Here is a 19,698-nt window from a genome sequence, read left to right on the forward strand (position 1 = left end):
TCTTCAGATTCTAAATCTCTACCAAGAGCTACATCCTGTAACTACTTGTGCACAAGTATTGCTCTCATGTTGCTGGTTTGAGAATCCAGGTTAGCAAACATTTCCTTACATAGTTTTCTTTACACGGAAATTCTTCTGCTCCTTTTTTTGATGTTAAGGTAGTGGCTCAGCCAAGCAGGTCTAAAAACATGCTCAGGTTAACTTCTTTCCTGAGCATGATATTCCCCACATAAGTATTTTGCATTGTGATTCAGCCTTAACACTGAGGTTCTAGCTGTTTTTAGGACAGTTTTGAAATTCTTATCGTACACACACCCTAACAAAACCATTAGCTACATAAAGTGTCACTTCTTATACTGTCAATATCTGCTGTATATTACATCTGAGAAAACCATCTTCCAATGAGAGAGCTAAAATCAATGCACGCTCTGGTTTTAAATATGGGACTTTAGGAAACTGTGTGCCATTTACCAAGTCCTCAAAATTTCTCTAACAGTGGGAATTATTTTTTTTACACATTTATCCAAGTCCTTTGGGCCAAAACAGCTTTTGATTATTGGCTTTTTCTCTTTTAAGTAGTCATGTGATTTTCACAACTGATAGACCTATTCCACCCAACTCCCAAAGCACTACCCATTTTTTGATGTCCTTTCAGTAATAGAATATTTGCACTTTTGCTGAAATATTTACAGCTCTGTAATTTTTGTGGACTCTGATATTAAGCTCCACATAACTTTTTCTTTTAGGTAGGGGTTTTTTTGTAATAATTTGGGTTCACCATCATGTATTTGATAACAAATACATGTTCATCTTTCAAAAGCTTTATTCTAGAATGGATGATTTTTTGGCAAATTGTCATCGTGAAGGATTCAGTGTGGATGTTGCGGGAATCTCCACACTTCCTATATTCAAGGAGCTACAGGTCAAGAAGCTACATGAAACCAACTGCTGAATCTGAGCAGATGTCATCAACTGTTCTCCCAGAGCTACAGCTCTACTTTCTTCCTCAAGGTGTTTTCTGATCTTCCCAAGTTTGAACTCTTCTCTACTCCATGTGAACAGCATATCAAAGTCCTGCTCTCCGAAACTTGAGATCTGCAGCTAATTTTGTTGACTTAATGAAAACAGTCTTTACCACCCAACCTATTAGCTGACTTTCCCCTGAAGTCATAAACATTCATTGTCATAATACCAATCCACCTCTCCCATTTCCCATTTGTATCAGGCTATTTTGGCTGCACTGTGTTCTGATCTTGCAGCATATGGGAGCAGGGACTCCAGAGTCATGCTTTTATTGTTTGTTTGTTTGTTTGTTTGTTTTGTTTTTTTTTAAGAAAGCTATGGACAACCAGGTTTATATTAAGTAAGCTCCAAGATTACATCCATTTCTGCAAGACATCCCAAGAACAATTGTTTTCCCCAGTGATTGCGGTTGATACAGAATCATACTGCATTTCATACTGCATTTCTGCTCTGCTGAAGCCAGCAGTGGAAGTTAGCAATGCGCATTTTACGTGAGTTTAGATCACTTGCATAAGAAAGTGCTAACATCTGTAGTGTAATTAGTTCTACTGGCATGTTTGATACAAAGGATATACAGAATTTATATGAAAAAATTCCTCAGTGATAGAAAGTCATAGCATAATGTTCTTTTGCAGCATTTTGATTCATTGCACCTCATTAATTCAGGCTTCTCCATGATCTCATCTCTAAAATTTGTACTGGGTTAGCTAATTACAAGAGTGGGAAGTACTTCATAAAAAGCCTAGGAAAGCCCATTATTTTTCATGTGGTTTACCTGGATTTCTACTGTCCTGGGGACATATTTCATTAGAAAATGTACACTGAGCAAGAGATCGTTAACCAGTTATCCCAGATCAGGCCAGAAGAGGGCCAGATATCACCAGCAAATGCAGTTGTGTTCACTATTTTTTCAAAGTAAAATGTATCCATACATGATTATCAAACTGCATTTCCATAAGCAATTTTTTTTGAACGGGAGAAGCAAGTGTACATCATTCCTTTCTCTGGTGTAAAAAGGCTAAGTGCAATTTTAGACCTAGTTACAGCACTGTAACAAAGAGCATTAATTTTTTATAGTGGGCTGTGCCATCTTCTGCAGCCAGAAGGCGCAAGATTTAAAAATTAATTCATCGTCCTTAAGAAGCACGCTTTTTGCCACATAGAAATTCTAAGCTCTGGCACAGATGCAGGATGGCAAACTTAAGGTATCCAGCACAGGGATTTGAAGAGACTTAAACAAATTCTCTGTCAAGGCGCAGAGAGACTGGTGCTGAAGTGCAGTTTTGCCAGGGTGCCCTAAACGCAGAGACTCCTACCAACTAGATTGGAAGTTAGCAAATGCGACACATGTCTACAAGAAGGGCTGGAAGGAGGATCCAGGGATCGACATGCCTGCCAGCCTGACCCTGGTGCCATGGAAGGTCATGGACCACATCATCTGAGTGATGATGGCACATACAGAATATCCAGAGGATCAGGTCCAGTTAGCATGGGTTTATGAAAGGCAGATCCTTCCTGACCAACTTGGCCTTTTATGACAAGGGGACCTGCCCAGTGGAGGAGGGAAATATTGTGGATGTATTCTACCTAAACTTTAGTAAAACTTTTGACATCATTTTCCACAGCATTCTCTTGGAGAAATTGGCTGCTCCTGGCTTGGGTGAAAAACTGGCTGGACAGCTGAGCCCAGAGAGTAGCAGTGAATGGAATTACACCCAGCTGGCAGCCAGTCATGAGTAGGGTTTCCCCGGGCTCGGTACTGGGACCAGTCCAGTTTAACATCTTCATTGGTGACTTGCATGAGGGGACTCAGAGTCAGTTCACAGATGACACCAGGCTGAGCAGGAGTGTTGATCTGCTGAGTGCAGGAAGGCTCTACAGAGGGATTTGGACAGGCTGGATTTGATAGGTCAAGGCCAATTGTATGAGGTTTAATAAAGTGAAGTGCTGGGTCCTGCACTTAGGTCACAACAACCCCATGTAATCCTCCAGTCTTAGGACAGAGTGGCTGGAAAGCTACCTGATGGAAAAGGACGTGGAGGTGCTGATCAACAGTGGCTGAACATGAGCCAGCAGTGCATCCAGGTGGCCAAGAAGGCCAAGGGCATCCTGGCCTGTATCAGCAGTAGTGTGGCCAGCAGGACTAGGGCAGTGATCGTTCCCCTGTACTCAGCACTGGTGAGGAGGTGTCTTGAATCCTGTGTCCAATTCTGGGCTCCTCACTACAAGACACGCACTGAGTTGCTGAAGTGTGTCCAGAGAAGGGCAATGAAGCTGGTGATGAGTATGAAGCACAAGTCTTATGATGAGCATGTGAAGGAGCTGGAGTTGTTTAGCCTGGAGAAAAGAAGGTTCAGAGGTGACCTTATTGCTCTCTACAACTACCTGAAAGGAGGTTGTAGCCAAGTGGGTGTTGGTCTCTTCTCCCAAGTAACAAGTGACAGGATGAGAGGAAAACAGCCTCAAACTGAATCGGGGGAAGTTTAGTTTGGATATTGGAAAAATTTCTTCACCGAAAGGGCTGTCAATCACCAGAACAGGCTGCCCAGGGAAGTGGTTGGATCACCATCCTTGGAGCTATTTAGAAGACATGGATGTGGCACTTAGTGACATGGTTTCATAGTGGACTTGGCAGTGTTGGGTTACTGGTCTTAGATCTTAGAGATCTTTTCCAACTTGAAAAATTCTATAATTCTATGACTTTCAGCCATGCATATGTGTCTTATGGACATGACCAAATGGCAATTCTGCTGTCTTCTGATCAGGGGGAGATCAGTGCAGAGGTTTGGGGTGACTCAAAATACTTCCATTCCCCTGTATTTGTTTTACTTCAGTAAACTAAAAATAGGAAGGACTAAACCTGCAATAACTGGCAACACGAATATAACACATGTTGTGGCTGAGGAGAAATACAATAATTTGCAATGGTATCCTCCAAAATCTGTTACCAGGCTTCCATAATTATTCCAAGTTTGTCCATGGTCTCCATAGCAGCCTTTCCTGAGGCTTGAGGCCGGTGTGATGACTCACAGTGGTTCACTGAAGGACTCAGCTTATTTCCAAAGGAGTCTGAGTCACAGGATGCCAAACCTGGATTGGTTTCCTGTAATATAGAGGTTCCCAAGCTATGGTAGACATACCACTCATGGTACACAAGCCACCTCAGCGTGGTGCTCCAAAACCTCCCAGACAGTGCCACAGGGTATACAAGAGTAAGTAGGAGATGTTGCTGCTGCTGGCAAACAAACAAAATTCTTTGGAAACTTCTGCTTTAGTAAGTTGCTGAACTCATACTGACTCTGTCCCTCTACTCCTCAGAAGGGTAAAAACAGTTTACCACAGCACAGTAGTAAAAGCACTGAATATAGACCTTGTTGTGAGCACTGGGCTGGTTTCCTGAACTCATTAGTGGTGCCACTGTGGGCACAGTGTTACAGCAGCTGCCCTGCAACCTGCAGCAGAAGTTTCTCACGGAGTTCTCACTCCTGAGCATCCACTCTGGAGTAGTACAATGGGCAACTCATCCTGGCACACACACCTCCTCAGCAACAGGCTTGAGCTTTGCAGCAGATTTTGGAAGAAGGGAAGTCAGAAATGCAATCTTTCCTCCTAGATGACCATCCTAACCACAGGCACAGATTTAGGCTTTCCTTTATATTCCTTTTTGTCTTCTGGTCCCCATGAATCTTATTTTCCTGGAAAAGTGGGTGTTCTCCCATGCAGCAGAGAGCTAGCTCCTCCCAGCTTGCCAAGTACAGTTTATAACCTTATATTTAAAGGGATAATTTTGTACTTTGAATCTCCTCAGACTAAGGAAAGGCAGGAGCCCAGGCCACCCACTCGCTGGATGACACAGGGCAGCCTCTGGAAGGTGCTCTTAGCAGATGCCTGTTGTGTACTAGGCTGGACACTGTGGTTTAGTGGATGCTGGCTGTGTCAAGAAGAGATGTACCAGAACAGGCCTATCTGAAACACAGGCAGTTAGATATTGCTTCATTTTATTAAAACACATTGGATCCTGAGGCAAATAAGAGTAAGAAACCCATAACATATTAGTAAAGCAAATTACCTCACAATTACTGATGGCAGCAACCAGTGATATAAATCTGTGCTACCTGAATACCGCCGAAGGCACAACTCCACATACATTTTTTTCAGCAGCAAAACCATCCCAAGGTGTCCTCCACTGCTCATTCCTACCTCACCATCCCAGAGCTATCAGCTTCTCAGGTACATTAAGGCTTGCTTGCCTGCATTTCATGACTTATTTCATTCCCTAACCATTCCACTCCACTGGTCAACTCATCCCATAGTTAGACAGCCCATACCTACAATGGATGTTCCTTATTGTAACTTCAAGCCATCTATCTTTTCTCCCTGAGCATAATGTCACAAGGACCAGATTAGCTCTGTCTACCCTGGAACAATCTTTAACATCTGTGAAGGCTCCTACCACCTGTCTCCTCAGACATCCTTTCCTTTTCCTAAGAAAACACCATTGCTTAGGAGATGGAGACAGACCAGCACCTTCCCTGCTATTGGTGGGCATCAGTTGCAGCCTACAGCAGCTCCTGGTGCCATCCCTGAGAAGGTCTGGTGACACATGACACTGCTAGGCACATCCAGACCCATGACCTGTGTTCTGCCCCTCCCTTGTCTTTTTTTACCTGAAAGAAGGCCAGGCTACACAACAAAGAAGCAGTTACATTGAATAACACTGACAGAATCAAGTCACAACACTGTTGCTATGACACCTTCCAGCTTCACCTACTGAGAAGGCTCTGATACAATATATCAGCTGAAACAGGAAACATTTTACATCCAAATGGACAAAGTTGTAGGCTTTTTTTCAGAACTGAGTTTGATGGTGGCTGCAGCATTGCTCCTTAAGGTCCCCTGGCCTTCCAGAACACAACCGAGTATCTGCCATCCTGGGGTATCACCAGCCACTGGATATCAGGATTAGCACTAGTATTTATTCATATGCTCTGATACCATCCTTATAAATGTTCTTAAAAATCAAAGATGAAGGAATTAAATGAGCAAAACTACTGACACTGAGATTAAATCAGGGTAACTCTCTCCCTTGTCAAGTTGACTTGTCAATTTCTGACAAAGCCATATCCCAAACCTCTCTTGATGACCATAGTGGCTTTCACAACTGCTTTTCCTTCCAAAATCCTCCCTGCGTCAAACTAGCAGTCATCTGCTTGAAGTCTATTCTCTTCCCTTTTTACCCAGGAGCTGGGCTAGCCCTGCCTTTTAATTGAAACTGGCATCACTTCACTTTCTCAAGATGTCAACATCTCTTCTATTTGCATTCAAGAGACAATATCAGTTCTAGAAAAAAAAAGAGATTAGTCTTTGATAATCTTTCTCCTACCTTCCCCTTCCAATAATGAATGTAACTAATATTGCAGCTGGAGAAGTTATCTAGAAATCACAGAGCAAGGATTGAAGCAACTCCCTTTCCATACCCAAAAAATAATGTGAAATAGTGCTCTGTATCTGCACCAGTAAATAGCATTTGGTACAGAAAGGGTCATGAACAGCATACTACTTCTGACGGTTTTATTGGTCACAGGCAATGTTACAAAGCAGTTACATTGAATAATGCTGTCACAGTCCTATCATAATGTGAGGTTGCTACAACACATTCGGATTTCACACAGTGAAACTACTTTAGGAAAAAGAAAATCATACTCATAACATAAGATCAAGAAAATATATTTGGTTAAAAGAAAAATGGTCCCAGAATTTCAGCCCACTCAAACTGAAGTTAATGGAAAAGCTTTCTCTGACTTCAGCAGGCTCTGAATCCAGCCTTCAACATGCCCTGACCAAGCTGTAAGGTAAAATGTCTCTCTGCTCAGTCACAGGCTCTTCCTTCTTCTGACATACTTGTGCGTGCTGTGTTTTCTTCTTTTTAAGTGAGAACAACATAAATGTGTAATTGACTATGCCAAATTTCATACATAACAGAGCCAATCTTGGGTCATTTAGAGAGTGGGAGAATTACAAAGGTAATAGCATGCGTACTGGAAAAGCAGGGAATTCCTACACTCCTGAGTGCCTGTAGCAGCTGTTTGTGTAGCCTGAAAGTTTCCAAGAAAGTTCATTACATGGTTCTTCAGAGTTTGCATCTCTGACATCGTCTCTGCATTCAAAAATGGGATTTCAAAACCACAGCTGACAAAATCATGTACCAAACTAAGAAACACAACTTTGCTTCAATAAAGTGAAATCTTTTAATCAAATTCAAGTTCAGTTTGAAATAAGATAATTATTTCTAGGAGCTCAGAAATATCCCTGAATCAATTTCTTTTCATTTACAGGTGACTTGATGCATCCTATACCGCTCGTTCAGAGGATGCATGTACAACATGCAAATTGTGCATCAATTCGCCGCTGGTTTTGGAGCCACCAGAGGGCACCGACACGCCAAGGCTTCCCAGCTCACGGAATTCCTGTAGCCAGGAGTCTTTTCCATGCCGTGGAAGTTTTAGTTAACCAAACTATAGCTTCTTGCACTATAATGCTGCATTATTTTGTGAGACCCAAAACTCAGAATGTAATTCAGGCTTCAAGGAAAACTGCAATGAGAAGTGCTGTTGTTCAGATTTCAACGGTCACAAAGAATGTAGTTCTTTACCAGAACTGTATTTGCTAATTATCTGTATTTTTAAAGTAGCACATTGATCATAACCCATGCTTTATGAATTTCTCCCTCTCCAGTGCATATCAAAGATAACATTTGTGTTCATGTCTCAGACTACGATGACCAAACGCTGTTAGCATAATAATGGATAAGGCTCTACCACATCCAAGTGGGAATGACAGGAGCTGCCATCCTATGTCACAAGCATAGTCCATCAGGAGTCCCTGAGATACAAATATGGCACCCACTCTCCTCCCTACTGGCATTTTGGTCAAGAGTTCTCGATAAATGTTCCAGCTTATTTAAAAAAAATGTTTTCATTAATTAAAAACAGTCTATTTACAAATAGTTGTGAAATGGATACTAACATTCCATAGGAAAAATCAGACTGACTCAAAAGTTGGTAAATATGTTTTTAACTGTAAAATCTCAGATACTGGCTGGTTTCTGTCTTGATAGAAGCTGAGTCCCGTAATTAATTCTATATCTCTGATCCGAGCTGTATGAAATTTCATTCTCTCTTCAACCCACATGGACTCAGACTTGCCATCCTATTGGGACAGAGGAGGAAAAAAAAAAAGGGTTGTAAAAATTTTTCCTGATATACATTTAAACTATTAACAAAGGAAATTTTGATGTTTTATAAAGACAGAAAGCAGTAACTGTTGGCAAACATCTAACAAACAGAGTGTGCAGGATTATAAAAATTTAGAAGCTTGTCTGAATTCAGTACTTGCTGTTACTTCCTCAAGTATACAAAACTTGTAGCTACACCAGATCTATCCATCATCTCTTTGATAAAACTATTTCTGAGAGCTGTGCCTGACTCGAGTAGTGACTTCTGTAACCCCTTGCTGCAGGATAGGTCTATACACTTTCCACACTTCTTTTCTCATGTATATGGAGGGGAGCTATGCGCATTCCAATCACAATACCAAGATACCTGAACTAGAAGCAACCAGTACTCTTCAGGAACATCTGTGTTTTCTTCCGGGAATGCATATGCCTTCGTATTGACCTTTCATTGTGGGTGACTCCCCCTAGAAGCTCTTTATCCTTCTCAGTTGTTGACTAGATAGTTGCATTACAGAAATCTATGTATATATCACATTGATGGTCTTGGTATACTCTGACTTCACTCTGCTAGCAAAGTTTTGCTCGTTGACCAGGGAACTTTTATTTTCACATCTGATCATACATAGAGACTTTAACATCATTCTGTCTACAAAAATGTTGTCTTCTCTCTCAAGATGATCATGATAGGCTGTACCATTCTTACAGGCTTTAAGTAGTTAATCACCATATCCAAGCAAAACAAGCTCAAGCTTGACTTCAGATGTTCATGGGGACTGAAGAAACTACTTACTGCACAGCTTTCACTGTTGTCTTCTCTGTGAGGTACAATGAAAGACAAGGCATCTAGAGACCCTTCACACTCTAGAGGAGTTTCAGAAGTATTTTTACAGCTAGTCAGTACAATGAAGAAGTGGGATGGAACTAGAACTTCTGAATTACCAGGGTATCTGAAATACAAAAGATCTTTCTGTAAATCCACCAAATCATACTTGCACAAAGAACAAATGACAGTAATCAGTTGTATTCTGGCATATCAATTTTAGCAATTCACCTATTTTTCCCAAAGAAAGATTAGATTTGGAAGGAAAACTCCATATTACCATTCTGCAAATCAAGTTTGTCTTGTAGGCTGATTTAAGTAACAAGTTTGATGAGGTATGACAAACTGATTTGTCATAAAAATGTGTAAAACTGAAGAGTTGATGAAGAGTTCAGCTCAAGCCCATCCGCCTGCTGGCTTGAACCAATTTTGCTAATTAGCATAACTCACAACTTGTAGTGGAACACTGCCAGCTCAGGAAGTGTCAATCATGCCACTAGGGATAAGTCCTTGCCTCATCCTCTCCTAGAGGCAATGTCCTAAGTTTTCAGGCTAGCAGACATTCTTGCACATGAAACAGCTTCTCTTACATTTCACCTTCAGGTTTTAAGATAACACATTTTGGAGGTGCATTTTCTTTTTGTATTTGTTGCTTCTTTCTTAACTTTACTTTTCTGCATCTGCTTAGAGCCATTTGTCTGTCTCTCTGAACTGATTTAACCTGACAAGGGCCCATCTCCACAAGATTTCTTTCAAAAGAGGGATACTTGTTAGACCACTTTTGATACTTTTAGACCACTAATGGAAGGAAGAAACATAAGATTAGAATGGGAAGGGTTCTCACCTTTTCAACTTTTCTGGGGTATCATAGAGCCCATCAGAATCATAATCAAACACAGGACCACTGACTACATTGACACCATTCCTGGCTGCAGCATGTTCAGGTAGCAGGTATTGATGGAAGTAGTTCCATAACACTGAAACACAGTAATAGAAGAGTGAAATAATCTCCAAGATAGAAGCTGCTAATACAACTCTACAGAGTATTCAGTGGAGTATAAACTGACATATAAGCTAGGAAAATAATAAATTCTATAGGTGTTTAGTTTTTCAAGGTTGCATCTAACTGGGCAGCAGCATGGACTGCAGTATCTCCTGGTATTGTGGTTTCACAGTCACCCTACCCACAAACCTGACTGAGGCATAGTGGTGCTGCTCCCTTGCGGCCTTGGTTTTTTCCTTGGAAACCAAATCATGGAGAGACTAGAGGAGGAAAGGTCAGAGAAGATCATGCCCGCCTGTGTCTTGCCTCACTATCAAGTTGGCCTGGTTAGCTTGTACACCCACGCCTATAAGCTGGTAAGTATCTAACCTATATAATATTTTTAATTAAAACTAACAATTGAACAATATTCCATTACAAAACAGGATATCTCTTTTGTCCAAGAAGTGCCTTCTTTTTCACCCCAGGAATATGCTTAATCTCTCTCAGCCAGCCATCTCATGTTCCTTCTCTCCCAGGAAAGTCCAGGTCTTCATAACTTTTCTACTAGAAACATGAATATTTTCCTGTTTCCTTAGTGACTGAAAGCATAAAATGCAACTTAATATAACTCCCATAACTATATATGGTATCTGGATTCTCTAGAACAAATTTGATATAAACCCCTGCTTAGGTGCATAGGAAAACGCAAAAAAATGTTAAAGATCAAATGAAGACACACTGTGCTCTCATGTAATGAGGCAGTTGATTAGGAATCATTAGCTCACGACAGTGGGCCTTTTTCACAAGGATGATAATCCTACTTCAAGGAACTTTTCACTGAGGTATACAGTTGCAAGAAGTCTTATTTAACAGGGGCAGCTTAACCAGAGAACATTTGCATGGTTTGAAAGCAATCAAAAAAATCAGCAGTCTTTCTTACATTCAACTGTGCACATAAAATGTGCATACAAATAAAATACCTTTAAATGCAGGATACATTGGCACAATGTTGCTGGTAAGCAAAGCATCATAGTGAGGGCTCTCTGCATCTGTCATAAAATCTGAAGCAAAAAAAGGCAATTATTACTTGGATTTGTTACTTGAAACTTGCATTCTCCTAACATTAAGATGGAGCTGACCTAACTTCACTTTCCAAACCTGATGTGGGTCTAAAGGCTAACTTCAGTACATACTGGATTCCACCTAAAATAAATTATCTTAGTAGCAGCAGCAATTTCACTTCTGAGATATACAGTTGGTGAATTTTTGTGGGATTTAAAAATATCAGAATAGGCTTCTGAATTGGGGGGGAAGGGAATAAAATTCACAACCACTAGACCAACCACCCTGACTGCAGAATCTATGCCTAAAGATAGGAGCTCTACTGGAACTCTGCAAATTACATTTGACGCAGATGTTTAAATAACCTACTAATTGGTACTCTACGCAGTAAAGAGAAAAGGCTTCCAAATCACATCAGTGACAGTTCACAAACCATTTATCCACTTCTAAAGACCTAAGTATTTTGTAATATATTTGAGAATCAGAACTATGTTCCTCAGACCAATGCTGAATTTCTACACTAATGACCACATATGGTACATAACAGTATATTTCAAATAGAAAATAAACTTATCAAGGCAGTTTTTTACTTTATGAAACATCCCTAAATTTTACTTTGGGTAGTTCTAACTAACACCTGTCATACTAAGTGAATTTGCAATTTACTAGCTTGCTAGACTTTACTCGATCTTTACATGTTCCTTCCAATTTCTTCTATGAGATGCCAGTTTAGAAACCTGATAAGTTTCAAAACTTCTGGGAAGTACTAAGTGACCTTGGACAATCCATTGGATGCTTAAGTGCTTAAAACGTTTTTCTTTCTCATATGCTGAAGTGAACTGCAACAATTCAGCAACTACTGCTTCATACTCTGATTCGTTATCAAGAACATCTACAAAACACTATATCTGTTACATTACAAATTATTTAAACGAGATAAGCTATATAATGAAGGCAACCTACTTACTTGGAGGAGTAAGAAAACTGTAAGTGAGGTGAGGATGATTGTTGTAAAACAAACATGTCTGGTTATGGTTCTGTGAAATACGAACATCTTTGTGTAAACAGCTGGAGGTATTTTCTGCAGCAGAAACCCATTTGTCCTATTGAACAAGAAGAAAGAATCATTGTTAAAAGATGACTTACAATAATTCTCTTGTTATGAGTGACTGCAGAACTCTAAATATTTAGCTGCAACTGCCTTTAATGGTGTGAAGGGACTTAAGGAAGACACAAGAATTTTTCCTCTTCCATCAGTGGAAAACAAGCCCTTCCACCCACTTCATATATCTTGGAATTGAAGTGAACAGAACTGCAGGATTTTAGCCAAATTGAGAATAACATCTTCCAAAAGAGAATCTAGAGGTGTCCATTAGACACCTGATTTACAGCAAATGTACTTGTTCATTCAGGCTAGAAATCAGAGACACAAACAGATGTGTGAGCCACTTGTTACAGTAACTGGTTGCTTCATGACACTAACCTCAAAATATTTAGGATCAAGCAAACCGTGACAGAGTTTAGCTAAATTTAATTATAACAGTCATTATTTAAAACCTATAATCAAATTTAAAAGCAACCCCTACTATCCTAATTCCTTCTAAGCATAATATGGTTTCTAATTTTCCTCTGAATAGGAAAGGTCAACTTGAAAAAACTTCCATTCACCAGATCAGTGCTCTGCATGAACAGGTGTATCTTAGCATAGGTTTCAGGACAGCAAAGACCTGATTTATTTCCACCTCTTTTTTTCCCCAAGCAGGATTATATTGTGAGAGAAGGATCATATCAGGGCATGAACAGTTCAAGACAGTCCAGAGATTACTTTTTCAAAAGGATCTGGTCACATTACAAACACTAAGACCAGCAAACCTATGTTGAGACCACAGTTTCAGGATACCACTGACAGACTGCTATAGCAGATGTATACTGCCAAGTCAGTGCAGACTCACAGGGATTCTATATCAGTGCCAATGGACTCCTCACTTCGTGGTGGATCTGCTCACTCTGGAGGCAAAACTGTTACACTCTGAGAAATGGAAAAGAGTCAAAGCCAATCCTTATCAGCAGAGTGAAGAAAAACTCTCTTGAAGTTCCTCTTTACATCTCATGTGGTTTGACTTAGTTCCCTGGGAGGTAATAGTACAGAATCATTGAGGAAAACACCTCTAGAATCATCAAGTCCAACTTTTGACCAATCACCACCTTGTCAACCACACCATGGCACTAAGTGTCACATTCAGTTATTTCTTGACCACCTCCAGGGATGGTGACTCCACCACCATGGTGACTCAATAGCACACACGGATCTAAGGAGCATTCAGGAATAACTGACATTCAAGTATTTTACTTCTCAAGGTTGCTACAAATCTTTCTTCAAATACTTACATCTTTGCTAACAGTGTAAGCACTCCACAGAGACATCCTGTAGTCCTTGCTGTATCCACTCACATAGCGGGAATGGTAAAGGAGGCAGTAATTATGTCTTTTCTGCAGAACCCTGGGCCGCCCATAGGGTAAAGTAAGTTTCTCTGTTTTCTTAACTGCAACAGAAATAGTGCTTATTACTTTTCAATTAATACTGGTTGTTAAGTATCTTCATCTTTTATACACCTTTAATTTTAAATTGCCAAACAAACAGAGAAATCACAGTAATGAAACAAAAAAATTTCATTCTTATATCAAAGGTACAGTTCCTGTGCTAAGGCAAAGGTGACAAAGCCAGTATAAAGCTTATATTTATAAACCAAAACATTTTGCCATCTAAAATAGGAGGTTAATCTAAGTTGCAAAGTTAAAGTCTTTGTTGACTTTCTGTTTCAATTTAAATAGATAATGTGAGATCTGCTTCTATGTAACATTTAGATGAGAGAGAAACCAATTCTGGTGATTTGAAATTACTACTTTAGTAGAAACCATAAAGTCGTACGTAAAAGTGACATTTAAAGGACTAAGAAATACAGTGATCTAAACAAATAATACAGTGAAGCTGGCTGGATTTTCAAATGTATTTTCATTAAAACTATGCTGCCACTATGATATCAGTATTTGCATTGATTTCTTATCAGGTATTTCCACTTACACCACTTTAGCTTCCCATTCTGGAATGCTCATTACTTCAATGCTGGAAAAGTCAAAAGTATCAGATTATACATATGCCATAAAGACACATGTATAAGGACACACATTTATTTGAGAACAAGTTGTTCAGTAGGACTGTATTCAAAAACATTGGAACCATAGAATGCTTTGGGTTGGAAGAGACCATAAAGATCATCTAGTTCCAACCCTGCTGTCAAGGGTGGGGACACCCTTCACTAGACCAAGTTGTTCAAAGCCTCATCCAGCCTGGCCTTGAACACTTCCAGGGATGGGGCATCCACAAATTCTCCAGACAGGACTATAGATCCAATGGTTATTTCAAAGAATTTTTACATCATTTACATAAGAGTTCCTCAGAAGTTTAAAAATACAAAATATTTGATGGCTAATAAACTTTTTTGTTAAATTTTTAACTTATATTATTATCATCTAAAGTTCTTACCTTCTGCTTCAGTGAGATTCAAACGCTGATTAAAATCCCTTATTGGCAAGCCCTATAATTATAAAGCAAAAGCGGTGAGATTCTACAAAGTATTCTACAAAGCATACCTTGAGTTGGTATTACCCTTAAAGTACTGCATGTAACTTCTGTCTTGCAAGTCACACGTACACAGAACTCACTGACAAGTACTGCAGAGGAGCAACAGGGAATTTGCAGAAACAAATGGGGTTTGCATTTGTTTACATCTACAGACTTGAAAACCACAGGCCAAACACAGAACAGAAATTTCAACATAACTAAGTGAAGTGAGCAAGAACTGAATGCTTTCCCCATCAAGCTTCTGTGACATTTTTCCATGCTCTTCAGAGGTGAATGTGACTTTATATAAGCAAACTGCAAAAATTAATACACAAATACAGGCTAGCACCCGCTAACCCCAAGCAAGATTTGATTTTGAAATGAATAGTAAAGGACTGTGAAACATATCTGGAGAATGCAGAGCTTCATTCTTTGAATACAACACAGACTTCTGCCTCCATGACTTTCACTATTTCAGTACTTACTGCTGTCCTGCAGGAGCAGCCAAGGCTCACTGAAAAGGCTCTTTGTCCCACCACAGAGCATTCAGAAGGATGGTTTGTTTCTTTGGGATGGTGGGGGGTATAAACAGGGTTCCTTAATAGATGGTTTAGGCGCCCATGAGTTCCATTGTTTGGGGCTGGTTTCAAATCAAGCAAATCTATGAAAGAATTCAAGTGATATTAGCAGAAGGAGAAAGATTGTAATTGTTGATTGTATTGTGCTTAGAAGTATGGATGAGTCAATAAAGCTGCACTTCTTGCTGCTCACAACACCCAACAAGGAAAGCAATGTAAACTCTTTAAAAGGGACCATGCATGTTTTTAATTAGGGTTCAGGACAGTATTAGTCTGCTTATAAGGTTAAGTTCCCTCAATTAATTTTATATCAGAAAGTTTACATGCTGCCTTTTATACATCCTATTCTTCTAATGCTTTCTGTACAGAATAGAGGAAATCTAAACATCAGTGAGTGCACTTAAAAAAAAATGATCTGTCACTGAACTCACTTCAGTGTAAGCATTTTACCCCTTCCATATAGCATACACAGAACAGCTCAGGGGGACACAAGATGGTATTTCAATATCAACCATGATACGAGAAGACAGAAAAGCATACAAGGCTGAGAGAGACATGCTTGTTTCCTATTCCAGCAAACAACTTAAACACACAGTTTAAATACAGTATACTTGAATATTGCCACTGATCTCAAGCATTTGCCATGCTCCCATTAAGTGTTTTCTGGATCAAACCCTTTGGTAATACTTTGTCTCTCATAGATGCAGTACAGGTTCTAACAAGAGAGGGAAGTAGACAGGAAATAGTAGAAAACAGGCGAAGACCTCAAGGGGAATAAACAAACAGAAAGTGGTAGATCTAGTGACAGACTTTTGGAGAAATGTAATGAAGAAGGGACAAAGCAACAAGGAATAACAGTAACATTGTTACTGTTAGAGGGAGGAAAAGGGGGCCACAACACATCTAATTTTCAGAAAAACACACCACTTCTCTGGCGCAGTGTGGTCTGCATGGTGTTAGAAAATAAAGTGAAGAACATCTGCATATGGAGCGGACAGTCTGAGATCCTCAGATACAGAAACAGACTGCATAGAACAGCACCGAGTCATGAATTCTAGAGGGACACCGTAGAGAGGGGAGAAACTGGAAACCTGAGTATTGCAGAGACAACTAGCTCTAGAGCAAGATTCCAAGGCGATGGGACTACAGACTAACAAAACACTTGCAGTCCATCAGAACACCAAAAAATTCACATGTTTGAAACACCTGTTGTATTAGACAATGAGAATGAGCAGGAAAACATTCAAAGTTAGTATTAAAAGATACAATACAGAAATTAAACAAGTGACACATAAATGAGGAATTTGAGAGGCGTTTTTTACATGAAACAAGTAAAAAGAAAGAAAAAAATCTAAATTTTATCTGAATTAAAAACCTGTTTAAATTAAGGAACTAAAATTAAAAATATGGTAAAGTGAAAAAGAAGAAAACACATGACAATATACAAGGAACCCACATAAAAAGAAGGTGTGACTGATGTAGGCTTTCTGGAAACGGGTTGCCTGGCTGCTGCACCCATACCCATTACTCTGCTTGTTCTGCCTGAATAAAGTCACCTGAGTGATTAATCTGATAAAGCCTCTAGTTAGACATGAGAGAGAAATATCCCTTCTTCTTGATGGTAGAGAGATTGTGAAGCAGCCAGTTTTAGTAGTGGTGAGTCAAAGTGTCAGCTCTGGAGCAGCCAGAGGAATACACAGATCAATGGAAAAGAGACATACAAGGTGGCCCGACCAGGAGATCCTAAACTGCTGTTAGTCATTTAGAGATAGACCTTTCTCAGAAAAACAACAGCTTTTTATTTGTGAAAATCTGCAGCAAGTCTTAAGGACGAGTTTCTAAGGACACTTAAAAATCTGTTACTAAAAGATTTACAATGCCCAAAAGATATCACATTTTACTGAACAAAAATGACCCTCATCCATTGTACTTACCACACAATAAATTATATACTTCAATGTTTTCAAATGGATCAACTTGAGTACGAAACTTGAATCCTGGTCCAAAACCAATAAAGATAGCCTAGGATTTACAGAGAAAAGTATAGTGGAATTCTGTTTAAGACAAGTTGAAATGGAAAGTATCTTCATACTCACAGAGCATTTTCTTCCAAGAACTTAATCTTTACTTTACCAACATAGGTCAAATCAAGTCAAAAGCATAAGTTTTTCTTTTAAAAAAGTAGATGTATAAGAATAACTTTTTAAAGTAGTAAAAGAGTATTAGGAAACCCAATTCTGTTTCATTGCCTTTAGCCATTTATGAAGACTCTTGCTCTTCTCTGCTTTTGAAGAAGTTAGTAATTTTCTTAAATGCTTTAAGAGATTTAATGGAAATGTTGATCCAAAATAACCATCACATTTCATGTCCTGTAAACAATTTGGAAGCTTTTAACTTAAGGCTATAAAAACATCTGTTGGTAGCAATGTTTTAAGTGGTTTAAGCAATGAAAAGGTCATAGGCTTCTACGCCTGGTTTGCAGCTGTTCTTTCTTCTTGCACCATTTCCTGAGTTGTTCTGGACCTGATCCAGGAACACAGCCAGCTCAAAAACTTTCCTGTTTTTTTTCCTGCTGGCTCTTTTCCTTCTGGTTCAATTCGCCAACCTACTTGACACTGCAGCCATGCAAAGCTTAGGCTAGCATACAGTAGGGTTTGCTGCGTGAATAAGAACAAGGAGAGAAGGGCAACAAATGCTTAAACTCAACTGCTGCCAAAAATATTGTTTTAAAACTTATCCTGAGATATTCAGTTTATTTTTTAATGAAATGAAACAGATTATACCCATCTGTGGCATCAAGATACTGAATGAGTGATAGATGCTTTACTCTCTATAGCATCTCCCTGGGTAAGATCTCCAAGCTTTTTGCAAAAAATGCAATTGTCTCAGATTTCACGGAAGTTAAAAACTCAACTCTACCAGCTTTTTTCGAGATTAAAGCATAATGCAGGGTGTCATTCTGCAACTATTGATACTAAAATCTGTAGGTTAATAATTTACTCAACAAGCCTAATTTGAACTAGTTTAGGTAGGGACTTGCTACCTCCTTTCTCTTGATTTTGGTAATTACAGAGTATAAAATCTGTGCTGTTATAATGTTAGCTACAATAAGGACAAATTATATCTGTTTTAAGACCTGTTAGGGATGCTATGAACTGACAATCCCAAGTGTCAGCAAAACATTTGAATAAACATATTGAAAAAATTTACACAGTTAAACTGTATCAGAGAGAAACAATATGCTAAACTGTCATTTGGCATCACATGGTCTTGCTGATTACTAGATACACTATCAACAGGTTTTCCATTGTTAAATCAGGGAAGAAGAACAGGCCTGGAAGGGTAAACCGATACAAAATTAACACACATTTTGGCTAACATGTTTTATGGCTGTTTTCTAAAAACAGTTTGATGCCAACACCATATAATTCTACAACACAGGAAAAAAAGGTTTTTAAGAGAAATCTCTGTGTTACATGGACTATGTAGGTCTTTTCATAAAACCTGTTTTCAACAATTTTCTCTCTTTATAGATGTTTTTACACATATTCACTGTAATAATTCCAAGTACGTCACAACTGTTTGTGAATTCTATCCTGAAAATAGCTTTCTGAAATCAAGAGTATTGCCTTTCACTTTATTGATAGCAGAAACTAAAGCAGGGATAGGTTAAGTGACTTCCCCAAATTAGATGAAACTGACTAAGAATCTGATTTCACATTTTCCTATGATCTCTTCCCATTTGTCATTAAAGAGAAGAATTTCAGGACTTTCCTTATTTTATGACTAACATGCTTTCTCCTCAACAGACTACCTCAAAACAGTGATACATAATCTATCCTGACAGAGTAGAATTACAGAGCTGGAAGATAATTTAGTCAACTTTTTAAAAGCCGAAATCAAAAGTAATTATGTTATTTCTGAAAGATGCTTGTCTGACCAGTTTTTAGGTAGTGCCTGTCATAAAAGTTCCACAGACTTCCAGGGCAAACTAATGTACTCATTAATGGTTTAAAAGAAAGTTTTCTAATAACCAAATGAGCTCTTCTTTATTGCAGTTTAAGCCTGTTACTTCTGTTCTTAGGCAACCCAGAAATCAAATGAACTCTAGGTTTACAGACCAGGAAACTGACTGGCTAAGCAACAACTTCCCTTGCAAGGGCCTGGGTGACACAGTGGACAACAAGGCAAATCTGAGCCAGCAGCACACCTTGGCAGCAGAGCATGCTGCACTGTACAAACAGAAGCTCAGCCAGTAGACTGAGGGAAGGGATTATCCCTTTCTACTCAGCATTTCTTTAGACTACATCAGGATACTGCACCTTCAACATAAGAATGACATCAATAAACAATCATCGTAAATTCAGGGGAGGA

The 19,698-nt window shown here is 39.2% G+C and overlaps 1 protein-coding gene across 5 annotated transcripts in view; it reads right to left on the bottom strand.

The window, feature by feature from the left end:
* Positions 1 to 6,580: 6,580 nt before the first annotated feature.
* Positions 6,581 to 19,698, bottom strand: part of LOC127473180 (ectonucleotide pyrophosphatase/phosphodiesterase family member 1-like) — a 54,525-nt gene continuing 41,407 nt past the window's right edge. For all 5 annotated transcript variants that reach the window (XM_051792545.1, XM_051792546.1, XM_051792547.1 and 2 more), the window contains 9 exons: positions 17,259 to 17,346; positions 15,232 to 15,407; positions 14,669 to 14,720; positions 13,513 to 13,667; positions 12,092 to 12,227; positions 11,043 to 11,123; positions 9,922 to 10,054; positions 9,048 to 9,204; positions 6,581 to 8,232 (listed from right to left, as the gene is read on the bottom strand). In XM_051792545.1, coding sequence (XP_051648505.1) covers positions 8,065 to 8,232; positions 9,048 to 9,204; positions 9,922 to 10,054; positions 11,043 to 11,123; positions 12,092 to 12,227; positions 13,513 to 13,667; positions 14,669 to 14,720; positions 15,232 to 15,407; positions 17,259 to 17,346 — 1,146 coding nt within the window. In that variant the 3' untranslated portion in view covers positions 6,581 to 8,064. The remainder of the gene's footprint in view (positions 8,233 to 9,047; positions 9,205 to 9,921; positions 10,055 to 11,042; positions 11,124 to 12,091; positions 12,228 to 13,512; positions 13,668 to 14,668; positions 14,721 to 15,231; positions 15,408 to 17,258; positions 17,347 to 19,698) is intronic.

This window comes from Manacus candei, unplaced genomic scaffold (assembly GCF_025592945.1).
Source record: "Manacus candei isolate 608988 ecotype Guabito, Panama unplaced genomic scaffold, ASM2559294v1 h1tg000034l, whole genome shotgun sequence".
In the NCBI taxonomy this organism is placed as follows: domain Eukaryota; kingdom Metazoa; phylum Chordata; class Aves; order Passeriformes; family Pipridae; genus Manacus; species Manacus candei.